Genomic DNA, 17,008 nt, shown 5'->3' on the forward strand with positions numbered 1-17,008 from the left:
CTCTGAACCTTCCTGTGTGGTCTCTCACGTGACCTAAGGGGGGACGTGTCACATCCAAACCACATTTTGGGAAACCTCCCAGACCATAAAGCTGTGTTTTAGGCACAGAATTGTTTAAAGTCTCAATGGAGCTGGACGTGGCGGCGCTCGCCTGTGATCCCAGCGGCTGCGGAGGCTGAGGCAGGAGGATGGCAAGGTGGAGGCCAGCCTCCGCAGTTTAGCCAGTCCCTAAGCAGCAAGTCCATCCCCCACCCCCCCCGCCGTGGGTGACAGGGACCCTCAGGCCGCACCTGAGTTACGTATGGAAACCTTCCTTCCTGCTCCGACTTGGGGGCCACCCTGACCCTCCGTGGGGCCTGGAAAGCTCCGCCCACCCCCAGGAGCCCTGTGGCCACACTCTGGCTGCTGGCCTTCGGCTGGAGGGACGCAGCCGTCCCCACCCTAGGCCCACGGTCCCCGGCCCTTCCCGGTGACGCCGGGTCCTGAGTCAGGCTGAGCAGCGTGGTCAGGGCTGTGGTTGGCATGGGTCACGAGGACCAGGAGGGTGTGTGTCACGTCCCGGGGACTCGTGGCCTTTGACCTTCTCTAAAGGTCATCCAGGACATGACTCACTGTCCCTCCTAAGGGCCCAGGTCCTGGGAGCTCTCGGGTGACTGACCGTCCAGCCGAGTGCACCCGGAGCTTCTCAAGGGCAGCAGAGGACAGTGCCCCCCGGGTCCACCCTGAACACAGGCTCTTCTTCCTTCAGTTGTCCCACGGAGCCCTGAGACTCCGCGACTGTGCTCCGCTAGCAGGAATGTCACCAGATCACGCGTCCCAGTGTCACCAACACCCGGGTGACGCTTGGCGGGGACCGTGACCTTCTCGGGCATTTTTTCCATTTTCTTCATTCTCTCCTAAAATTCCTGAAGTGACCCCGTGGTCCCAGCCCCCGCCCCTCCCCCGCCTTCCCCTGCCAGGCCGGGTCCCCGTCCCCACGTGGCTTCTCTGTCCCCTGCCCCAAGCTCTGGGCACTACCTGAGCCCAGCTCCTTGGCCGGGTGCCCGGAGGGTCCCTGGTGTGATGGAACCGCCTCGGGGTCTGGAGATGAGCAGGTGGCCCGGCCAGTGCAGCTGGGTCCTAGAGGTCACCTCGGGGTTCTCACCAGAGGGCGGAGGAGGCCAGACCTGGAGGCCGTGGGGTAGAGGCCAGGAGCCTGGAAGGGCCTCCACTTCCTCCGCTGGACTCTGGCCTCGGCAGGACGCCTGCTGGGGGGACTCGTGGCAGGGACCTTGGTGCCCTGAGTGTCCCCTGTCCCCGTGGGCCGCCCGAGGTCAGTGTGTCCCTCTTCTCCCTGCGGCCTCCTTTTCCCCCTGAATTCTCAGTGCCTTGGCCACAGCCGGGACCCGGTGGCTTTCCACATGGGCCGGTGTCACTGTCCTGCCGCCCGGGACCCTTCTCTGCAGGTCCCCGGGGCCCTGGGGGTCACTTGGGCCAAGGTCACTGCGCACTCCGTAGAGTCCAGTCGTGCTGGACACACAGTGGCCTCTGGTGGCCAGTCTGGGGCTCCTGCTCTTGAGCTCCCGATGCCTCTGCCATGTCACCTGGGACGAGTCACTTTACCAGACTCCTCAGGTCCCCGACCTCCGTCCCTGGTGAGTTGCTTACAGCCTCCCTTTGGCTGAGGCTGGCTTTGAGCTCCCCATCCTCCTGCCTCAGCCTCCGCAGCCCCTGGGATGCCCCGCGTCCTGCCAGCCTCCCTGTTCCCGCAGCCCCCGGGCCTGGGGTCAGCCACCGTCCCCACCCCCAGGCAATGACGCCAGGCTCTGACAGGGGCCACCGGTCCCCCGCGGCGGCTGAGCATCCAGGGTGACTGCGCTTGCTTCCTGCGACCGCTGGCCCAGTTCCCTTTCCGCGCCTTTCAACGGTGGCCTCTGCCGCTCACTCAGGAGGTGACACTTGGGGCTGCCCGTCCCTGTCCCCTTTCTGGCAAGCATGAGGCAGCAGCTCCGGCCCTGGGCCGCGGCCACCGTCCTGCTGCTGGGAGACCTGCTGGCCTCAGGGGACGCAGCAGGAGCCGCGGGTGAGAGGCTCCCGGAGCCGCGGGTTCCCTCGCGTTCTGTCCTCCCCTTGGCTTTCCTTCCTGTCCCCCAGAGGGGACGGGTCCCCTGCGCCCTTTTCCTTCTGCTATTTAGAGACAGCGTGTTGCTTCTGCTGAGGCCGGCCTCCACCGGGCCGTCCTCCTGCCTCAGCCTCCCGAGGCATCTCGCACACCCTCCTGGCCTCGCTCCTCACTTTCCCCCCGAGCTCGGCCACCGGGCAGCGGCCCCCGTCACAGGACGCTGGCCCCCGGCTCCAGGACTTTCTAGTAACTTCTTAGAAAACGCTGACGTCGCTGTTTTTTTTTTTTTTTTTTTTTTTATGCTTTGTGGTTTGTCTTCTCGCCTCTTGTCTCACGGGGGCTGCGGTGGAGCCGGGGTCGTGCGCTGGGGTCTGAAACGGGTTTGCACTCGGTGCTTAGGAAGAGCCGGAGGAGGATTCAGGAGGCTGAGGCAGGAGGATGGCACGTGGGAGGCCAGCCTCCGCAACTTAAGGAGGCCCCGAGCAACAAGGTCTCCCCGCTGCAGACCTGGGAAGTTGCTGATGGGATTCAGTGGAGCTTTTAGACACCTGCTGTATACCCTATGGGGGGTCTCCTGCCATCCCAGCCGCTCGGGAGGCTGGGGCAGGAGGATTGCACATTGGAGGCCAGCCTCAGCCACGTAGTGAGTCCCCGACTCTCAATAAAATGTCAGCAGGGCTGGGGACGGGGCTCCCTGGGCTCTGTCCCTGTCACCAAAACAGAAAAAGAAAAAAGAAAAAGAAAAAAAAAGAGGGAAATTGAGAAAGCGGGTCACGCGGAGTCGCAGCAGCAGGTGGGGGTCCGAGGGGTCTTTGTGAGGCCGCTGGTCCTCCATTTTCATCAGCTGGACGTCTCCAACACGCCCAGGGGACGGTATTAGGTTTGGAACCTGAAGCCATTGGAGGTTCCCGGGGAGGCGCTGGGAGGAGGCTCGGCAGCCTCAGGAGGCCGAGGCTGTGTCCCTCAGGGTGGGGGAGAGGCTGGGAGCCAGAGCTCCGTCCCTTTTCGCGGCTGAGTAATACTCCACCATGAGAAAAATGACCGCCTGGCGTTGATCCGAAGACGTGACCGTTAGCATGTCGCCCAGACGTCTTCAGACCGTGAGGTCCCTCACCAGAAGCCCACGCAAGGTCAGAAAGCTCACGTTGACCCTTGGTCAACACAGGTGGCCCGTGTTTAAATTCCATAAAAATACAATTTTTTTTTTTTTTTTTTTGGTTCCAGGAACTGAGCCCAGGGGGGCGCTTAGCCACGGAGCCACGTCCCCAGCCCCTTTTAATTTATTTTATTTTTTAATTTAGAGTCAGGGTCTCACTCAGTTGCTGAGGCTGGCCTCCACCTTCCCATCCTCCTGCCTCAGCCTCCCGAATTCCCCAGCCCAACTGAAGTCGCTTCTCCACCTTTGAAAACGGCGTCGGGACCCACGTCACCTCAGAGGTTCCTCCGAGACCGGGTTCTCGACGCCGTTGAAGGGGCAGGAAGCACGTTGGGGGCCACTATCAGTTTCCAGAACTCGGTTTTTATCTTGCAAACCCGAAACTCTGTTCCCGCTGAGCAAACAAGGGGCGGTTCTCCCCCACGGCCCCCGGGGGGGGGGGGAAGTGCCGCTGTCCCTCCGTCTCTGCAGATGGGACTCTCCGGGGACCTCAGAGGAGCCGAACCCGCCACTGATTTTGTCTCGTTTGTGCTTTTCTGAGCGCCTTAGCTTGTTGACGGCAGCAGTGTTTTCCACGGTGCTGGGAGGGTGCGGCTGGGGATCTTGAGGGCACGCACCCAGAGTTGACGCAGACTAGAAATCAGCCCCCCGGGGACCTCCCTCTGTCTCTGGGTGTCTCTCTGTCTCTGTCTCTCTCCGTCTCTGTCTCTCTCTTCCCTCCTGAGCAACGCTAAGGACGTTCAGAGGGATGGCGGGAGCGGCAGGCGGGTGTTGGGCACGGTTCAGGGAATGACATTGGACAGAAAAGCGGCTGCACCCCGACACACTGTCCCCGCAGGCGGCAGGAGACAAAGAAAAGCCCATTTGGCATCGGAAATCGAGGCATCTGTCTCCCTAGTGGAATACAACTCAACCCTGAAAAAGGGCGCCCCCCGGGGCTGAGGTGGGAGCCCGGACCTGCCTCCCTGGGTCACTGAGCCTCAGCAGCGGGAACCCCGGCCTCGTGCTTCCCTGTTGAGCCAGAGCCTCCGTCTCTGCGGCTGAGTCACCCGGGCTGGGGAAGTGCCAGCCACCAGGCCACTTGTACTTTCTGGGTGGGGCTTTCTGGCCGCGGGCGGCTTGACATTTCCCCCAAGGTCTGGAGGGGGACTCGGTCGTCGCCCAGGGCCCAGCCGTGAACCCCCTGGAATTCCAGATCCCGGGGCGGGGGGGGGGGGGCTTCAGGTCCGGGGCGCTCCAGGTTCCCCAGCTGCCCGTCTTGGATGGCGTTCATCTCTAACGGCCCAGACCCTCTCTCCAGGTTCGTTGGGTGGCGGGTCCTGTGTGCCTTAGGCTGTGCTCAGCTGCACTGACAGCTCGACCCCAATAACTAGTAACAAAACAGACTCAGGATGAGTCGACGCAGTAACAGAATCATCTGAAAACCAATTTTTTCTTTGACTTTTAGAATTTTCACTTCTTTTTTTTTTAGACTCCTGTGCATGGGTGTAACTGAAACCTCAGAAAGACAAGCTGCAGACCTGGGGGGTGGGGGGACAACCAGAAGGACTAACTTTGTTTAAAAAAAAAAAGGATCTTGGCTGCACCTGCGTCCTCATAGGACAAGAAGGCTGCCGTTGCTCCGTGTATTCCGAACTCTTTCGAACCTGGGCTCGGAAGGTGCTTTAGTGGCCTCTTTCTGGCCCTTCCCAGGAGAAGAGCTGCAGCTGCACATCACCTGCTTCAACTTCGAAACGGTGCTGGTCACTTGGAACGCCACTGGATACCCGGGGACAAACCTTAGCTTCTTCTACACGTGAGTGTCCTGGGGCACAGAATCCCGTGTCCCTGACGTAGGAACTGTCTCCCTTGGACCAGAAATCCTGGCGCCCGCTGACCACGGCTGTGGCCCCTGCCCTGAGCCTCTCCCGGCTTCAGAGCGTCCACCACGGGGGGACACGGGGGGGACGGGGGTGGCCACGTGGGGGTCGGGTCTTTCCAACGGATCTCGGCTGATTTCTGAGAACAGGGGACGGGGCTGTTCCCAGGCTGATGGCGCCGCAGATTAAGGGGAAGAGGCAGAGCCGGGGCGAGGTCCCGCGGCTGAAGGCAGGCACAGGGAGGGGACCGCTCTGGGTTTCCCAGGGGGTCACGGGGGGATCGCAGGGTGGAGGTGAGCCCTGAGGCAGAGGCTAGACTCGCAGGGGACCGGAGCCAGGAAGCCACAGAGAGAAGATCGGATCAGGCTCAGCCCTGATAACGCACGTTGCACCTGGGGACTGTCACAGCAAGTGCCCCCACCCACACAGCTCTCCCTCCCGCCCTCGAGGACCCGGGTCCCAGCCTCCCTGCACAGCCTCCAGGGAGGCTCCTCCGGCCTCTCCAGCTCCTGGGCTCCAGCTGGCCCTGGGCTGGCCCCTCACTGCAGTCTCTGCCTCCGTCTCCACGGGGCTCCTCCTCTGGGTCTGTGTCCCCTCCTCTGTCTGAGTGTCCCGTCCCCCGCGCAGGTTCACGCGGGGCGCGGGTCTCAGCCCCTGCCCCAACTACACGCTTTGGCAAGGCCGCACGACCGGGTGCCTGCTGGCCGCGCGCGACGACATCCTCCACTTCTCCATCAGAAACGGGAGCCGCCTCCTCGTCTCCAGGAGCCAGTGGGTGAGCGACTACCGTAAGTGCCCAGGAGCGAGGCCACCGTCCAGTTCCCAGGGGACGCCCCCCTGACCCCCAGCTCGGCAGATTGAACCCAGGGACCCTTGACCTCCTCATTGTTTATCTAGAGACGGGGCCTTTGGCTGAGTGGCTCACGGCCTCACGGGGTTGCTGAGGCTGGCCTCCAATTGGCCATCCTCCTGCCTCGGCCTCCTCCTCTGGGTCTGTGTCCCCTCCTCTGTCTCTTGGGAGGACACGGCCATTGCATGAGGGCCCCCTGACCCAGGAGGAGCCCATCTCAGGAGCCTTCACTAATGACCTCTGCAGAGACCCTGTGTCCCCACGCGGTCCCTTTTGGGGGTGACGGGGACCGAGAACTCGCCCAGAGCCCAGTCCGGTCCTCACAGACGTCAGACCACTCTGCAGACTGAGGGCTTCCCTCTGGGGGATGCCCAGGTCCTCGGGGTCCTGGTCAGGACTTGTAGTGGACATGCCGTGGGGACAGACACATGTCCACTCCCGCACGTCTGCAGCCGGGGGTCGGGGAGGCGCGACGGGGTCTGGCCCAACCAGGGGACCCTCCCAACTGACCCTCGCCCAGGGCTGAGGTCTGTGGTGCTCCTCCCCAGTGAAGCCCGGCTCCCCCAAGGACGTCCACTTCCGGTGGCTGCAGGAGGGCGTCGTGGTGACCTGCTCCGACCTGCCCTACGGGGGCCTCCTCTACGAGGTCCAGTACAGGAGCCGCTTCGACGCCGAGTGGGAGGTGAGCAGGACGCGGCTCCGGGGGGGCGAGGGCCGGGGCCTCCTGGGGTCAGCGTCCAGCAGGGAAAGCCAGCCGGGGGCCTATGTGCAGGTTCCCGTCCGTCTGCCGTCTCTGTCCATCATCCACCCATCTGTCCGTCCGTCCATCCATCTGCATCCGTATCCCACGCCTCTATTCGCACCCAGATCTCTAGGGCCAGAGGCGTGGAGGTGACTTCAGGGGTGGCCTTGGGCACGGATGGGGCCAGCCGTCAGGTCGTCCCTGTGGACAGGGTTTCTCGGGGGGCCGTCTAGAGGCCGGAGTCCTTCCTCTCTGTGGGTCCTCCGTCCGTCTTTCTGCTGAGGCCCTTCAACTGATCGGACGAGGCCCACCTCCGAGGCTCAGCCACTGACCGTCGACCCCGTATCATGTCGAATCACGTCCGTTATCGATCAGTAGATCAATATGGTACCGGGGACTGAACGCAGGGACCCTTAACCGCTGACCCGTGTCCCCAGATGGAGCTTTCTTCCTTTCCAGGCCCGTTTCTGACCCGTAAATCGCGTTTTCTTGAGAAAGTAAGGTGCCAGGTGCAGGAGGCCACAAGACCCAGGCCCCGCCCCTAAGGGTGGCATCCCGTCTGTCCCCAGTCCAGGGAAGCGACGACGTGCAACGTGACCGTCGGAGGGTTGGACACCGAGAAGTGCTACAGCTTCCGGACCCGGGTGAAAACCACTGAGGACCAGTACGGCCCCCACGCCACCCCCAGCGACTGGTCCCAGGTGACGCACTGGCAGAGGGCGGAGCTCAGAGGTGAGCGGAGGATATGCAAATCTATGCAAATTCATGCAAATCCATGTAAATGCATACAGATTACTGCAAAGTCATGAAAATTTATGCAAATATACGCAAATCAACACGAATGTATGCAAATATATGCAAATGAAGGGCAAGTATGCAAATGTATGCGGAGGTATGGGAAGGTATGGAAGCTACGATGTGCAAGACCACAGACGGCGACACAGGTGTGATGGACACCCAATGGCTGGGGGCGGGGCACAGGTGGGTTAGAGAGAGGGATGGGTCACAGGTTGGTGGACAGACGGACCACCGACGGGCAGATGGACAGACCTCCTTCCGTTGGGTTTCAGACTCCTGCGAGATGGAGCCCGGTCCTCGCCTCCCGCGGTTCCCCAAGTTCATCCTCATCTGCAGCGCGGTCACCCTGCTGACCCTGGGTCTCCTGCTGCTGTCCTTATGGAAACTGCAGAGGTAGGGACACGGCCGTCCCCGCCGTCCCCCACACGCAGGGTCCCGGCCAGCTTCCCACGGCCGTGTCCAGGAGCCGCTCAGAGCGGGGAAGGGTCATTGGAGGGCCACTTGAGGTCAGCTGAGTCCATGGCCAAAGCCCTATGGCGGCTGGGCAGGGTGCTTCTGCTGCCCCTGGGCGTGCGGCTCGGGGCGGTGTGCAGAAGCCCCGGGTCCGACCCTCAGCAGGACAGGCCACCTGAAGTGCAGAAGCCCCGGGTCTGACCCCCAGCAGGACAGGCCACCTGAAGTGCCCCTCCCCAGGGGACCAGGGGCCTTTCCAAAACTGCTCCCTCGGGCGATTTCCCTTTGGGTCCTTCTCTGTGCCCATCACGGCGGCCCCTTCTAGCTTGGCTGACCCTGACCCGGCCCCGGTGACGGCTCAAGGGGCCGATGCCCAGGTACCATTTCTGTCCCTCGGATGCGGTTCCCATAGCAACGCCCAGCAGCGGGCCAGGCCGCCCTTCAGCCTGGGTCCAAGATGCCAGCGGCCAGGGCCGGGCAGGGCCAGGTGGCCGTCACAGGTGGACACGGCAGAGACGCCTCAGGCACCCACTTCCCTAGATGGATTTCTTCCAGGTCCTTCCAGGGAGGGGACACTACGGTGGCTTTTAGGGGTGTCCCCAGGTCTGCTCAGCGGCTTCTCTGTTTCATCTCAGGGTGAAGAAGCTGCTGGTGCCCAGCGTCCCGGACCCGAAGGGCAAGTTCCCCGGCCTCTTCGAGCAGCACCAAGGGAACTTCCAGGTACCCTCACGGCGCCACTGGACGGGGGTGCCCGGCCCTGCCCTCCAAACCTAGGAGAGGGGAAAAAAATCATTTCTTCTACCCTCTTAAGTTCCGTGACTGGGGTCTGCTAATTAAAAGGGCCAGTAACTGATGAACTAGAAAAAAAAAATCCCCGTGTCCCTTCTTGGCAGGCGTGGATCACAGACACCCAGAACGTGGTCCCGCTGGCCAAGGCGGGAGGCCTGGAGCCCGAGACCCCCCCGGAGGAGGCCCTGGTCATCCACCTGCTCAAGACGGAGCCCGAGGCGCCTGCCAGCTCAGGACCCGCGTGTCTGCAGACGGGGCAGGAAGAGGCCCCGGGGGGGCCCCCCCAGCTCCCTCCCCAGGCCCCCCAAGGTGGAGACCGGGTGCTTCTGGGCGACTTCGCCTTTGTGATGAGTGACAACTCCTACATGATGCTGTGAGGCGGCCCCTCCAAGGCCACCATCCGGATCCACGCTGATGTCCGAGGGCACGAGAAATATCAGGACTTCACCGGAGCCCCCTGGGCCACGGGGGCTCCGATCTGGGGTCCCTGAAGACCACCACTCACGACGAACGAAGGGAGGGCATGTCCAGGGTGCCCTAAAACCCACTCCCCTCCTGGGTTCCCCCCAAATCCTCCCCTTTCAACATTCCCCTCCACACATTGTGCCTTAGACCTTTTCTCATGCAACCGGGGCAGGGAGACGAATCCCATTTTTTAAAAGGCATCAGGCCACCCGCGGGTTAGGGGTGCAGCCTGGGGTCCCCATTCGATGGCTGACCTCCTCCCGAGGGGTCAGCGCTGGGCCACATTGGCGACCTGGTTGGGGGAAATGCATATTAATTGCTTGAATTAATTAAATGCATATAAATGGCTTCCGGGGGGGACTTGGTCATCTTCCTTGGGGGCGATGGCGGTGACCTCAGGGGACCCTGAGCCTGGATGCCCGTCTGCAGGGCCCCTGGGACCCACCCGCACCTTGGCTCCCCCCACCTTGAAGGGCGGGCCTTCTCTTGCTGTCAATCACCGGCTCGGTCCTTGCAGCGCTTGCTGCCTGAGCAACCGTGCATGCGGACGGGTCGGGCGCGCTGTTTCAGGAGCCGTCTACACGGCGTGGCTTTGCCACCGAGTCAGGGGCGCGCGTCCTTTTGGTTGTCCCTGGGCGGGTCGCTCCTCCGGGCAGGTGCAGCCCCGGCTGGGTCTCTGCAGCCCGGGCGAAAACCCTCCTCCAACAAACCCTCCTCCAACCGCGCAGGCGGCGCTGTGCCGGCGTGAGTCACCGATGGTTATCTGCCCTGGGCCCCCTCCTGTCCCCGGAGGAGTCGCTATCGCTGGTGATCAGCAGCAGAGATGACTGGCAGGTGGGGCCGAAAAGCCCCGGGTGCAACCCCGGGCGTGTCCAGCCCTGGAACAGCGGAGGGTGGGGGGGTGGAAAGGTCCCCGGATGACGGTGCTGTGTGACCTCGGGCCGTGTCCTGACCTCTCTGAGCCCTGCTCTCTTGTTTTCTCGGTGAACTTGTGAAGCAGGGGCCTGTTTGGGGGCCGGGTGGACAGGAGTCAAGGCCAGCGTGTCCTTCCCAGAGGTGATGAAGGTCATGAAGGCCAAGCCGACTCAGGGGGGGAGTTTTGTTTGGGTTTTAATTGAGCTGCCTGTTCCGGCTGCGTGGTCTGAACCGTGGTGCCCGTGTGTGTCTCCGCATGTATGCACGTGCACCTAGTAGACGCCTGGGCATACATGAGTGCGTGTGTGCAGGGAGACACAAACTGATATCTGACGAGCGTTTTGCCTGATTTGAATTTGCTCTTGGTTTCCGTGTCTTTTGAATCGATTTAGATCAGGATCCTCTTTAGAAAATGGGTCTGGACATTTAAGGTCCCTCCTTTAAAAGGTATGTCCATGTCCCAGCGACCAGGACCTGGGAGTGGGACCTCGTGGGGACACAGGGTCTCTGCAGAGGTCATTAGTGCAGGGTCCCGAGATGGGCTCCTCCTGGGTCAGGGGCCCTCATGCAATGGCCGTGTCCTCCCAAGAGACAAGAGGGGACAGAGACCCAGAGGAGGAGCCCCGTGGAGACGGAGGCAGAGACTGCAGTGAGGGGCCAGCCCAGGGCCAGCTGGAGCCCAGGAGCTGGAGAGGCCGGAGGAGCCCTCTGGAGCCCTGGAGGGAGCTGGACACCATGGTAAGAGGCGGGTCCTGTCCACAGCTGGACCCCAGACCTGTGAGGGGAACCTGGGGTGGGCACAGGGTCCCTGCAGAGGACAGGTGGTCAGTGGGTGCCCTGTCCACCCGTCTCCAAGGGGGACAGATTCTCTGCCAGGACCCTGAGCTCATGCCGAAGAGAAAAACAGGAAAAAAAATAAAAATAAGAAAAATAGTCCCGGCCGTTGGCCAGGTCCAGTGGATCCCTGACCAGGTCTGTCTTGCTGGAAGGTTTGGTCACTAGGGTCTCCATTTCCTTCTATTAAAAAAAAAGAAAAAAAAAAAAAACCCAACTGTTGACCAGAGAGCAGACTCATGTCCAGCCGAAGGGATCTTTGCGAGTCTCCCAGTGGGCACGGAGAGCGGGCAAATCCTACGACAAAATCACTCCGCCCAAAGTTCTTAGACGCAAAGATAAAAGTTAGATTTAATTTAAAAAAATAAAATAAAAATAAAATAGAATTAAAAATGAAACAAAATAAAGACTCATAGAAAGTAAAATAAAATAAAAAATGAAGATCGAATAAAATCAAAAATAAAATAAAAATGAAGTAAAATAAAGAATGATATAAAGTAAAATGGCATGAAACAAGAATCAAATAAGAAATGAAGTAGAATAAAATAAAGAATGAAATAAAAATGAAAATGAAATAAAATAAAAAGTGAAATGGACTAAAGATGCCGGTCCACCCCGCTGCCCTCCCCAGGTCCGTCCACCCCCCCCCCTTGGCTGTGACCCGGGTGGCCGTCCCCTGGTTCCCGGCCCCGCCCCCCGCCCTGTGGACCTGGCCCTGAGCCGGCGGGGACTTGGCTGCGGAATGTCCCGGGCTCGCTGCCCGCCCCCTGGGTGGTCCCCACCTGCGGCTGCCAACGCGAACTCGGGGTGAGAAGCCTCCTGGGGGGCGGGGGCCGTTCCTTTCTGCATCGTTCGCAGGGGCCCCCGGAGAAGCTGGGGGGCAGCCCAGGAGGACCCGGGGGGCAGCCGTGGAGGACCCCGGGGTGTGGACGGGCCCCCTACGTTGGTGGCCCCGGGCAGCTGCCAGCGACGGACTCCGCTCTCACAGCCTCGCCCCTTCCCCCCCGGTCCTCGAGGGCCGGACCCCCCGATGGGGGAGCGGCTGACGTCACCGCAGTGGGAGGGGCCGTTCCTGAGGACATCCGCTGACCCCCCTTAAGGGGCCCTCTTCGGTGCCCATCCCGATGGGGCCAGCGATGGCCACAGACGGGACAGCGGGGTCCGGAGGGGCGCGCGGAGGTCAGCGGCCGATTTGCCCCGAGCCGACCCGACCCGGGGACCGAGACCCTGGTGCCTGGAGGGCATTTCTAGGTGGCAGAGAAGTTGGCCCCAAAGTGTGAGGCGCTGTGTCCAGGTGCAGCCAGGGCCACCCGGGGCCAGAGGTCCTCCAGAGGGTTCCTCTGCACGGCCACCCGCTGTCCAAGTGTCCGCTTCTGTGTCCACCCAGCTGTCTGAATCTTTCTGCCTGTCTATGTGTCCATCATCTACCTACCTGTCCATCATCTACCTACCTGTCAATCATCTACCTACCTGTCCATCATCTATCTGTCATCTACTGATCCTGTCTGTCCATCTATCTCTCTGCCATCTACCCCTCCTGTCTGTCCAGGGGGCTCTCACACCCTGGGTGGGGCTGCTCCTGGCTCCTGGTGTGTGCGGCCCAGAGAGGCTGCTCCAGCTCCTGCAGCGCACAGCACAGCCCACCCCAGGGCACCCCCAGCCCCAGAGAACCCCAGGGCCCAGGAGACCTGCAGGACAGAGTCTCTGTCCATCATCCGTCCACCCAGCTGCCATCTGTCTATGACCTGTCCATGCGTCTGTCGTCCACGTGCAGGACAGTATCCACATGTGCACACCCGGGGGTCTGTGCACACTCGCAGGGACTGAGTGTGTGCTCTGCCCTCAGAACACAACAGGGCGGGGGAGACTCCTGACGTGGGAGTCTGGAGGGTGCTCTTCCTGGTCCTAGGAGACAAGAGAAGTTATCTTCCTCCTCAGGGCCCTGGCCAATGTCCAGCGAGGAGCAGAAAAGTGGACACACAGGTTCATCAACCTTCACGGGGGACCCGGGCTCAGTGGCTCACGCCGGTCACCCCAGCAGCTTGGGAGGCCGGGGCAGGAGGATCTCAAGTTGGAGGCCAGCCTCAGCAGCCTAGGGAGGCCCTGTCTCTAAATAAAATATTCTACTTACGGAAGGGCCCCCCGAGGCCAGGGGCGTCTTGTCCAGGCCCCGGGTTTGCAGCCCCCCGCGAGGGCTCGGACACAAACCAGGTGATCAAGTCTGTGATGAAAGAAAGATTCCTAAATGCAGCGCCTAGAGTCGGGGACATGGGGACGTGCCACCTTAGTACGGTATGACCCCAGGCCACAGGATCGCGTGGTTCTGTGGCGTCCAGATTAGCTGTGGTCCCACTGTGTGCTGTGTAGTTAGACGGACCTTCTGTGGTCCGCGAGCCCGGGTTCTACAGTTGCATTTTATCACGTTACAGTTTGCATCCGTTAACCCCGTTCCGGGGGCTATAGCTACGTTGAATACTGCACATTTTATATGTCATATCTATATTTTTTAAATGTATTTTTACATATTTTATACATCATATGTAAAGTCTATAGAAATATATTCTATATTACATATTATTTATTTTATATATATTTTAAAGTCACATTCTACGTAATCGCGCTATGTGGTTTGTAATTGCATGACTTGTTAGTTATGGCATTATTTTTTTAATAATCGCATCAGGTACTTTATGATTGCGTCATGTATTTTGTCATTGCATTATTTTTTAATGATTGCATTATCTATTTTATGATCGCATTTTGTACTTCACGGTCGCATATTCTACCGGTACCCCCTGTATTTCGTGATCACCGCATGCATTTTGTGTTTCCAAGATGTCTGTTGGCACTGCGTTATGGAATCGCATCATGCATTTTATACTGCGTTACATATTCTATAAGCGCGTCATTTTTAACAATTGCGCTCTGCCTTTATGATCGCATGCCCTCTCCTCTAAGGCCATCCGTATTGGACGATCCACGTGGGGCATTTCACAATTGCAGCCCACGTTTCCTGCAGTCACCCCAGACCCTCACCGTGGACACTGCATTCTGTGTTCTCCGTAAGGGCCACAGACGGTGCCTGAGTTTTAGCGGTGGCCATGGGGGGGGGGGGACTTTCCCGACCCCAGCCAGCGGCCCTCCGCCGGGGCAGTGGACAGGAAGGGACAGCGTGGCCGAGGGGCCTCCTCAGCTGGGCTCTTGGCTTCCGCCCCGCACTCCGTCCTGGAGCCGTCCAGCTCCCAGGACCAGATGGCCCCTGGCCTCGCAGCCAAAGGGGCAGGAACAGGTCTCAGGTTTCACAGGGTGACAAGGAAGAGTGACGCGGCGCGACAATGGCCCGGGGCAGATCAAAGGCGTTTGGGCTTTTAAGGAAAGAGGAGCTGTGGGCGGGGGCAGGGGCTGCTGTCGCCCAGCAGCCGGGAAGTGGGGGGAGCCTTGGGGCAGCACCTGCCCTTCCTCCAGGCCTGCCCAGGGGCCGGGCAGAGGGGGCCCTAAATCACGGGCGTCCAGCGGAGAGCTGGGGTGTGTCCAGGTCCAGGGTGAACACTGCGCTGCTGTGTCCACTCCTGCGGGTCTCCCGTCTGTACCCGGGAGGGCCGGCTGCTTCCCAGCCTCCTGCCAGGCGGCCAGGGCTCCTGCAGAACACCACCCGGGGAGGGGACATCGGGTGTGCATGTCACTGTTACAGGGGACAGGTGGCGGAGACTCCGAGGGTGACGCAGGGAGTCCCTTCAGCTGATGGAGATTGAGTTTGGAGCACCTGACTCAGGTGGGCATGGAGACAGATGCTGGTGCATGCACCTGGACAGGTGAGCTTTGCACCTGAATAAGTGAGTTTTACACCCTCACAGGTGAGCTTTGCACCTGGACGGGTGAGCTTTGCACCTGAATAAGTGAGTTTTACACCCTCACAGGTGAGCTTTGCACCTGGACAGGTGAGCTTTGCACCTGAATAAGTGAGTTTTACACCCTCACAGGTGAGCTTTGCACCTGGACGGGTGAGCTTTTGTTTGGAGCACCTGTTTCAGGTGTGCATGGAGACAGACAGATGCTGGTGCATGCACGTGCTCAGGTGAGCTTCGCACCCATACAGGTGAGCTTTGCACCCATACAGGTGAACTTTAGTTTGGAGCACCTATCTCAGGTGGGCATAAAGACAGATGCTGGTGCATGCACCTGCACAGGTGAGCTTTGCACCTGCTCAGGTGAGCTTTGCACCTGCTCAGGTGAGCTTTGCACCCATACAGGTGAGCTTTGCACCTGCTCAGGTGAGCTTTGCACCCATACAGGTGAGCTTTGCACCTGCACAGGTGAGCTTTGCACCTGGAGACCAGAGTCACGGGGGTCTCCCTTCTGCACGGTGTTGAGGTGAGAAACTCTTCCGCAACGTGCACCGTCCGGGGAATTGCGTTTCCCCCAACTCTCCTCATCCTGGTCCCGGCTGCTCAGGTGACAGAAAAAGCTCCAGATTCCAGGCCCGCAACCTCTGCAGACATGGAGGACATGCGACAGATACTGGGCAACGCAGGCACTTCCGGACGCCCCCCTGCGTTGCCTGGAACCCGGCTTTGCCCCCCCAGGAGGGGCCTGTCAATCACAGAGAAGGGCGGAGGCGGGGGCGTGCTTTTCCGCCGACGGCCACTGGGTGGCAGCAGGCACCCGCGACTCTGCAGCCTCCCCTCCTTGACGGACAGCTGAGCACCAACAGGGGACGCCGGTCTCCAGCCTCCCCGGGCCCAGGCGACCCTAAGAGCACGTGACCCTGCGGGCTCCTTAACAAGGCCCCCGGCGCTTGTCCTAAGTGGGCGAACTTCCGGGTAACAGGAGCCGGTGCAGGGCCGTGTGCAAATCTCCCAGACTTTGGGGGGCCATGGGCTCGGGAGGGGACGCGCTGCGACAGAGGAGGTGGGAGGAGCTGATGTCGCCTGAGGCTTTGGATTAAAGGCACCGAGTCCCCCTGTCCCCTTTTTTTCTTCTTGGATGTTATTTTATTTTATTCTGGGGCTGGAACCCAGGGCCCAAGCCTGCTAACCACGGGGGGTGGGGGGGCTCCAGCTGCACCCCCATTCCCTGGGGTTTGCCCTGAGGGTGCACCCACCAGTGGGGGTTCAGAGCTGCACCTTGGAACGGGCTTTAAAGAGAATGAGGTGCTAAGAGGAGGAAGCCAAAGCTCCCCGCTGGGGCTTGCGATGGCACCTGAGATTGCAGGAGCCTCAGCAGCTCCTGCAGGCCCACGTGAGGTTTTCTGCAAACGGAAAAAAAAAAAAACCCTTCAGGGCTTATCTCCATTGTGTCTGCGCCGGAAGCTGCTTCTCTGCAGGGAACCTCCCCTCCCCCACATCCTGCCCAGCTCTGCGGGGCGGAAACAGGGCGCCACTGGCCCCCTGCAGGCCTCTGTCCCTGCTCAGCTGCCCCGTGAGCCCCGAGCTGGCCACCCTGCAGGACGGCTTCCAAGAGACCCCCTGGCCTCTACCCACGGCCCCCGACCCCCCTGCTGTGCGGGAAAACCCTACACCCTCCAGCTGCCCAGGGGCCACGACCGTCCATCTACGGAACCCTGTCCTCTTCCCACCAAAACTCTGTCCTGGTCAAAATGATAAAATGACAAGGAAGAGATGAAGGGAACCGGTGGGGTATGCAGTGGAGCATAAGTGTCCCACGCAGCGTTAGCCTGCTGGATACGGCCCAGGGCAGGTTTTAGTGACCTCTGAGGGGACACAGCGCCCATGGGAAGCTGACCACAGGACGCTGACATCAAGCCGATGTCAACAAGAGAACAGCGAATAACGGGCCAGGAGAGGGGGACACTCGGGGACACCAGGAAGAGGGACACCACGGGACGGGGCAGGCAGCAAGGGAGGGACACGGTCTCTGTGTGGGGCCACCGCAGACGCAGAGTTGTAGACCCCACGCGGCTAAACTCTGGGTCTCAAGTGTCCCCCAGGAGTCACAGGTGGACGTCCTGGTGCTCAGTGATGCACTGTCCAGAGCTGGGCATCGGGGGGGGGGGGTGACGGGATCCTGAGGACGCTGACCCTGTCAC

General features: G+C 60.7%; 1 protein-coding gene across 1 annotated transcript; it reads left to right on the top strand.

Annotated features, from left to right (window-relative positions):
• The first annotated feature begins 1,974 nt into the window (after positions 1 to 1,974).
• Crlf2 (cytokine receptor like factor 2) lies at positions 1,975 to 9,376 on the top strand. Its single transcript, XM_077107781.1, has 8 exons — positions 1,975 to 2,062; positions 4,950 to 5,052; positions 5,744 to 5,904; positions 6,515 to 6,648; positions 7,278 to 7,440; positions 7,779 to 7,899; positions 8,595 to 8,679; positions 8,853 to 9,376. Exons 1-8 carry the CDS (start codon positions 1,975 to 1,977, stop codon positions 9,123 to 9,125), a joined length of 1,128 nt encoding a protein of 375 aa, XP_076963896.1. The 3' UTR covers positions 9,126 to 9,376.
• The last annotated feature ends 7,632 nt before the right edge of the window (positions 9,377 to 17,008 follow it).

The sequence above is a fragment of the Callospermophilus lateralis genome, chromosome Y, assembly GCF_048772815.1.
Source record: "Callospermophilus lateralis isolate mCalLat2 chromosome Y, mCalLat2.hap1, whole genome shotgun sequence".
Lineage (NCBI taxonomy): Eukaryota > Metazoa > Chordata > Mammalia > Rodentia > Sciuridae > Callospermophilus > Callospermophilus lateralis.

Bases quoted from the DNA above. Each gene is read 5' to 3' on its own strand.
- Crlf2 (XM_077107781.1), top strand. From the start codon at position 1,975: ATGAGGCAGCAGCTCCGGCCCTGGGCCGCGGCCACCGTCCTGCTGCTG. The intron at 7,441-7,778 runs GTGAGCGGAGGA...GTTGGGTTTCAG, and splicing joins GCAGAGGGCGGAGCTCAGAG to ACTCCTGCGAGATGGAGCCC. The intron at 8,680-8,852 runs GTACCCTCACGG...CCTTCTTGGCAG, and splicing joins AGCACCAAGGGAACTTCCAG to GCGTGGATCACAGACACCCA.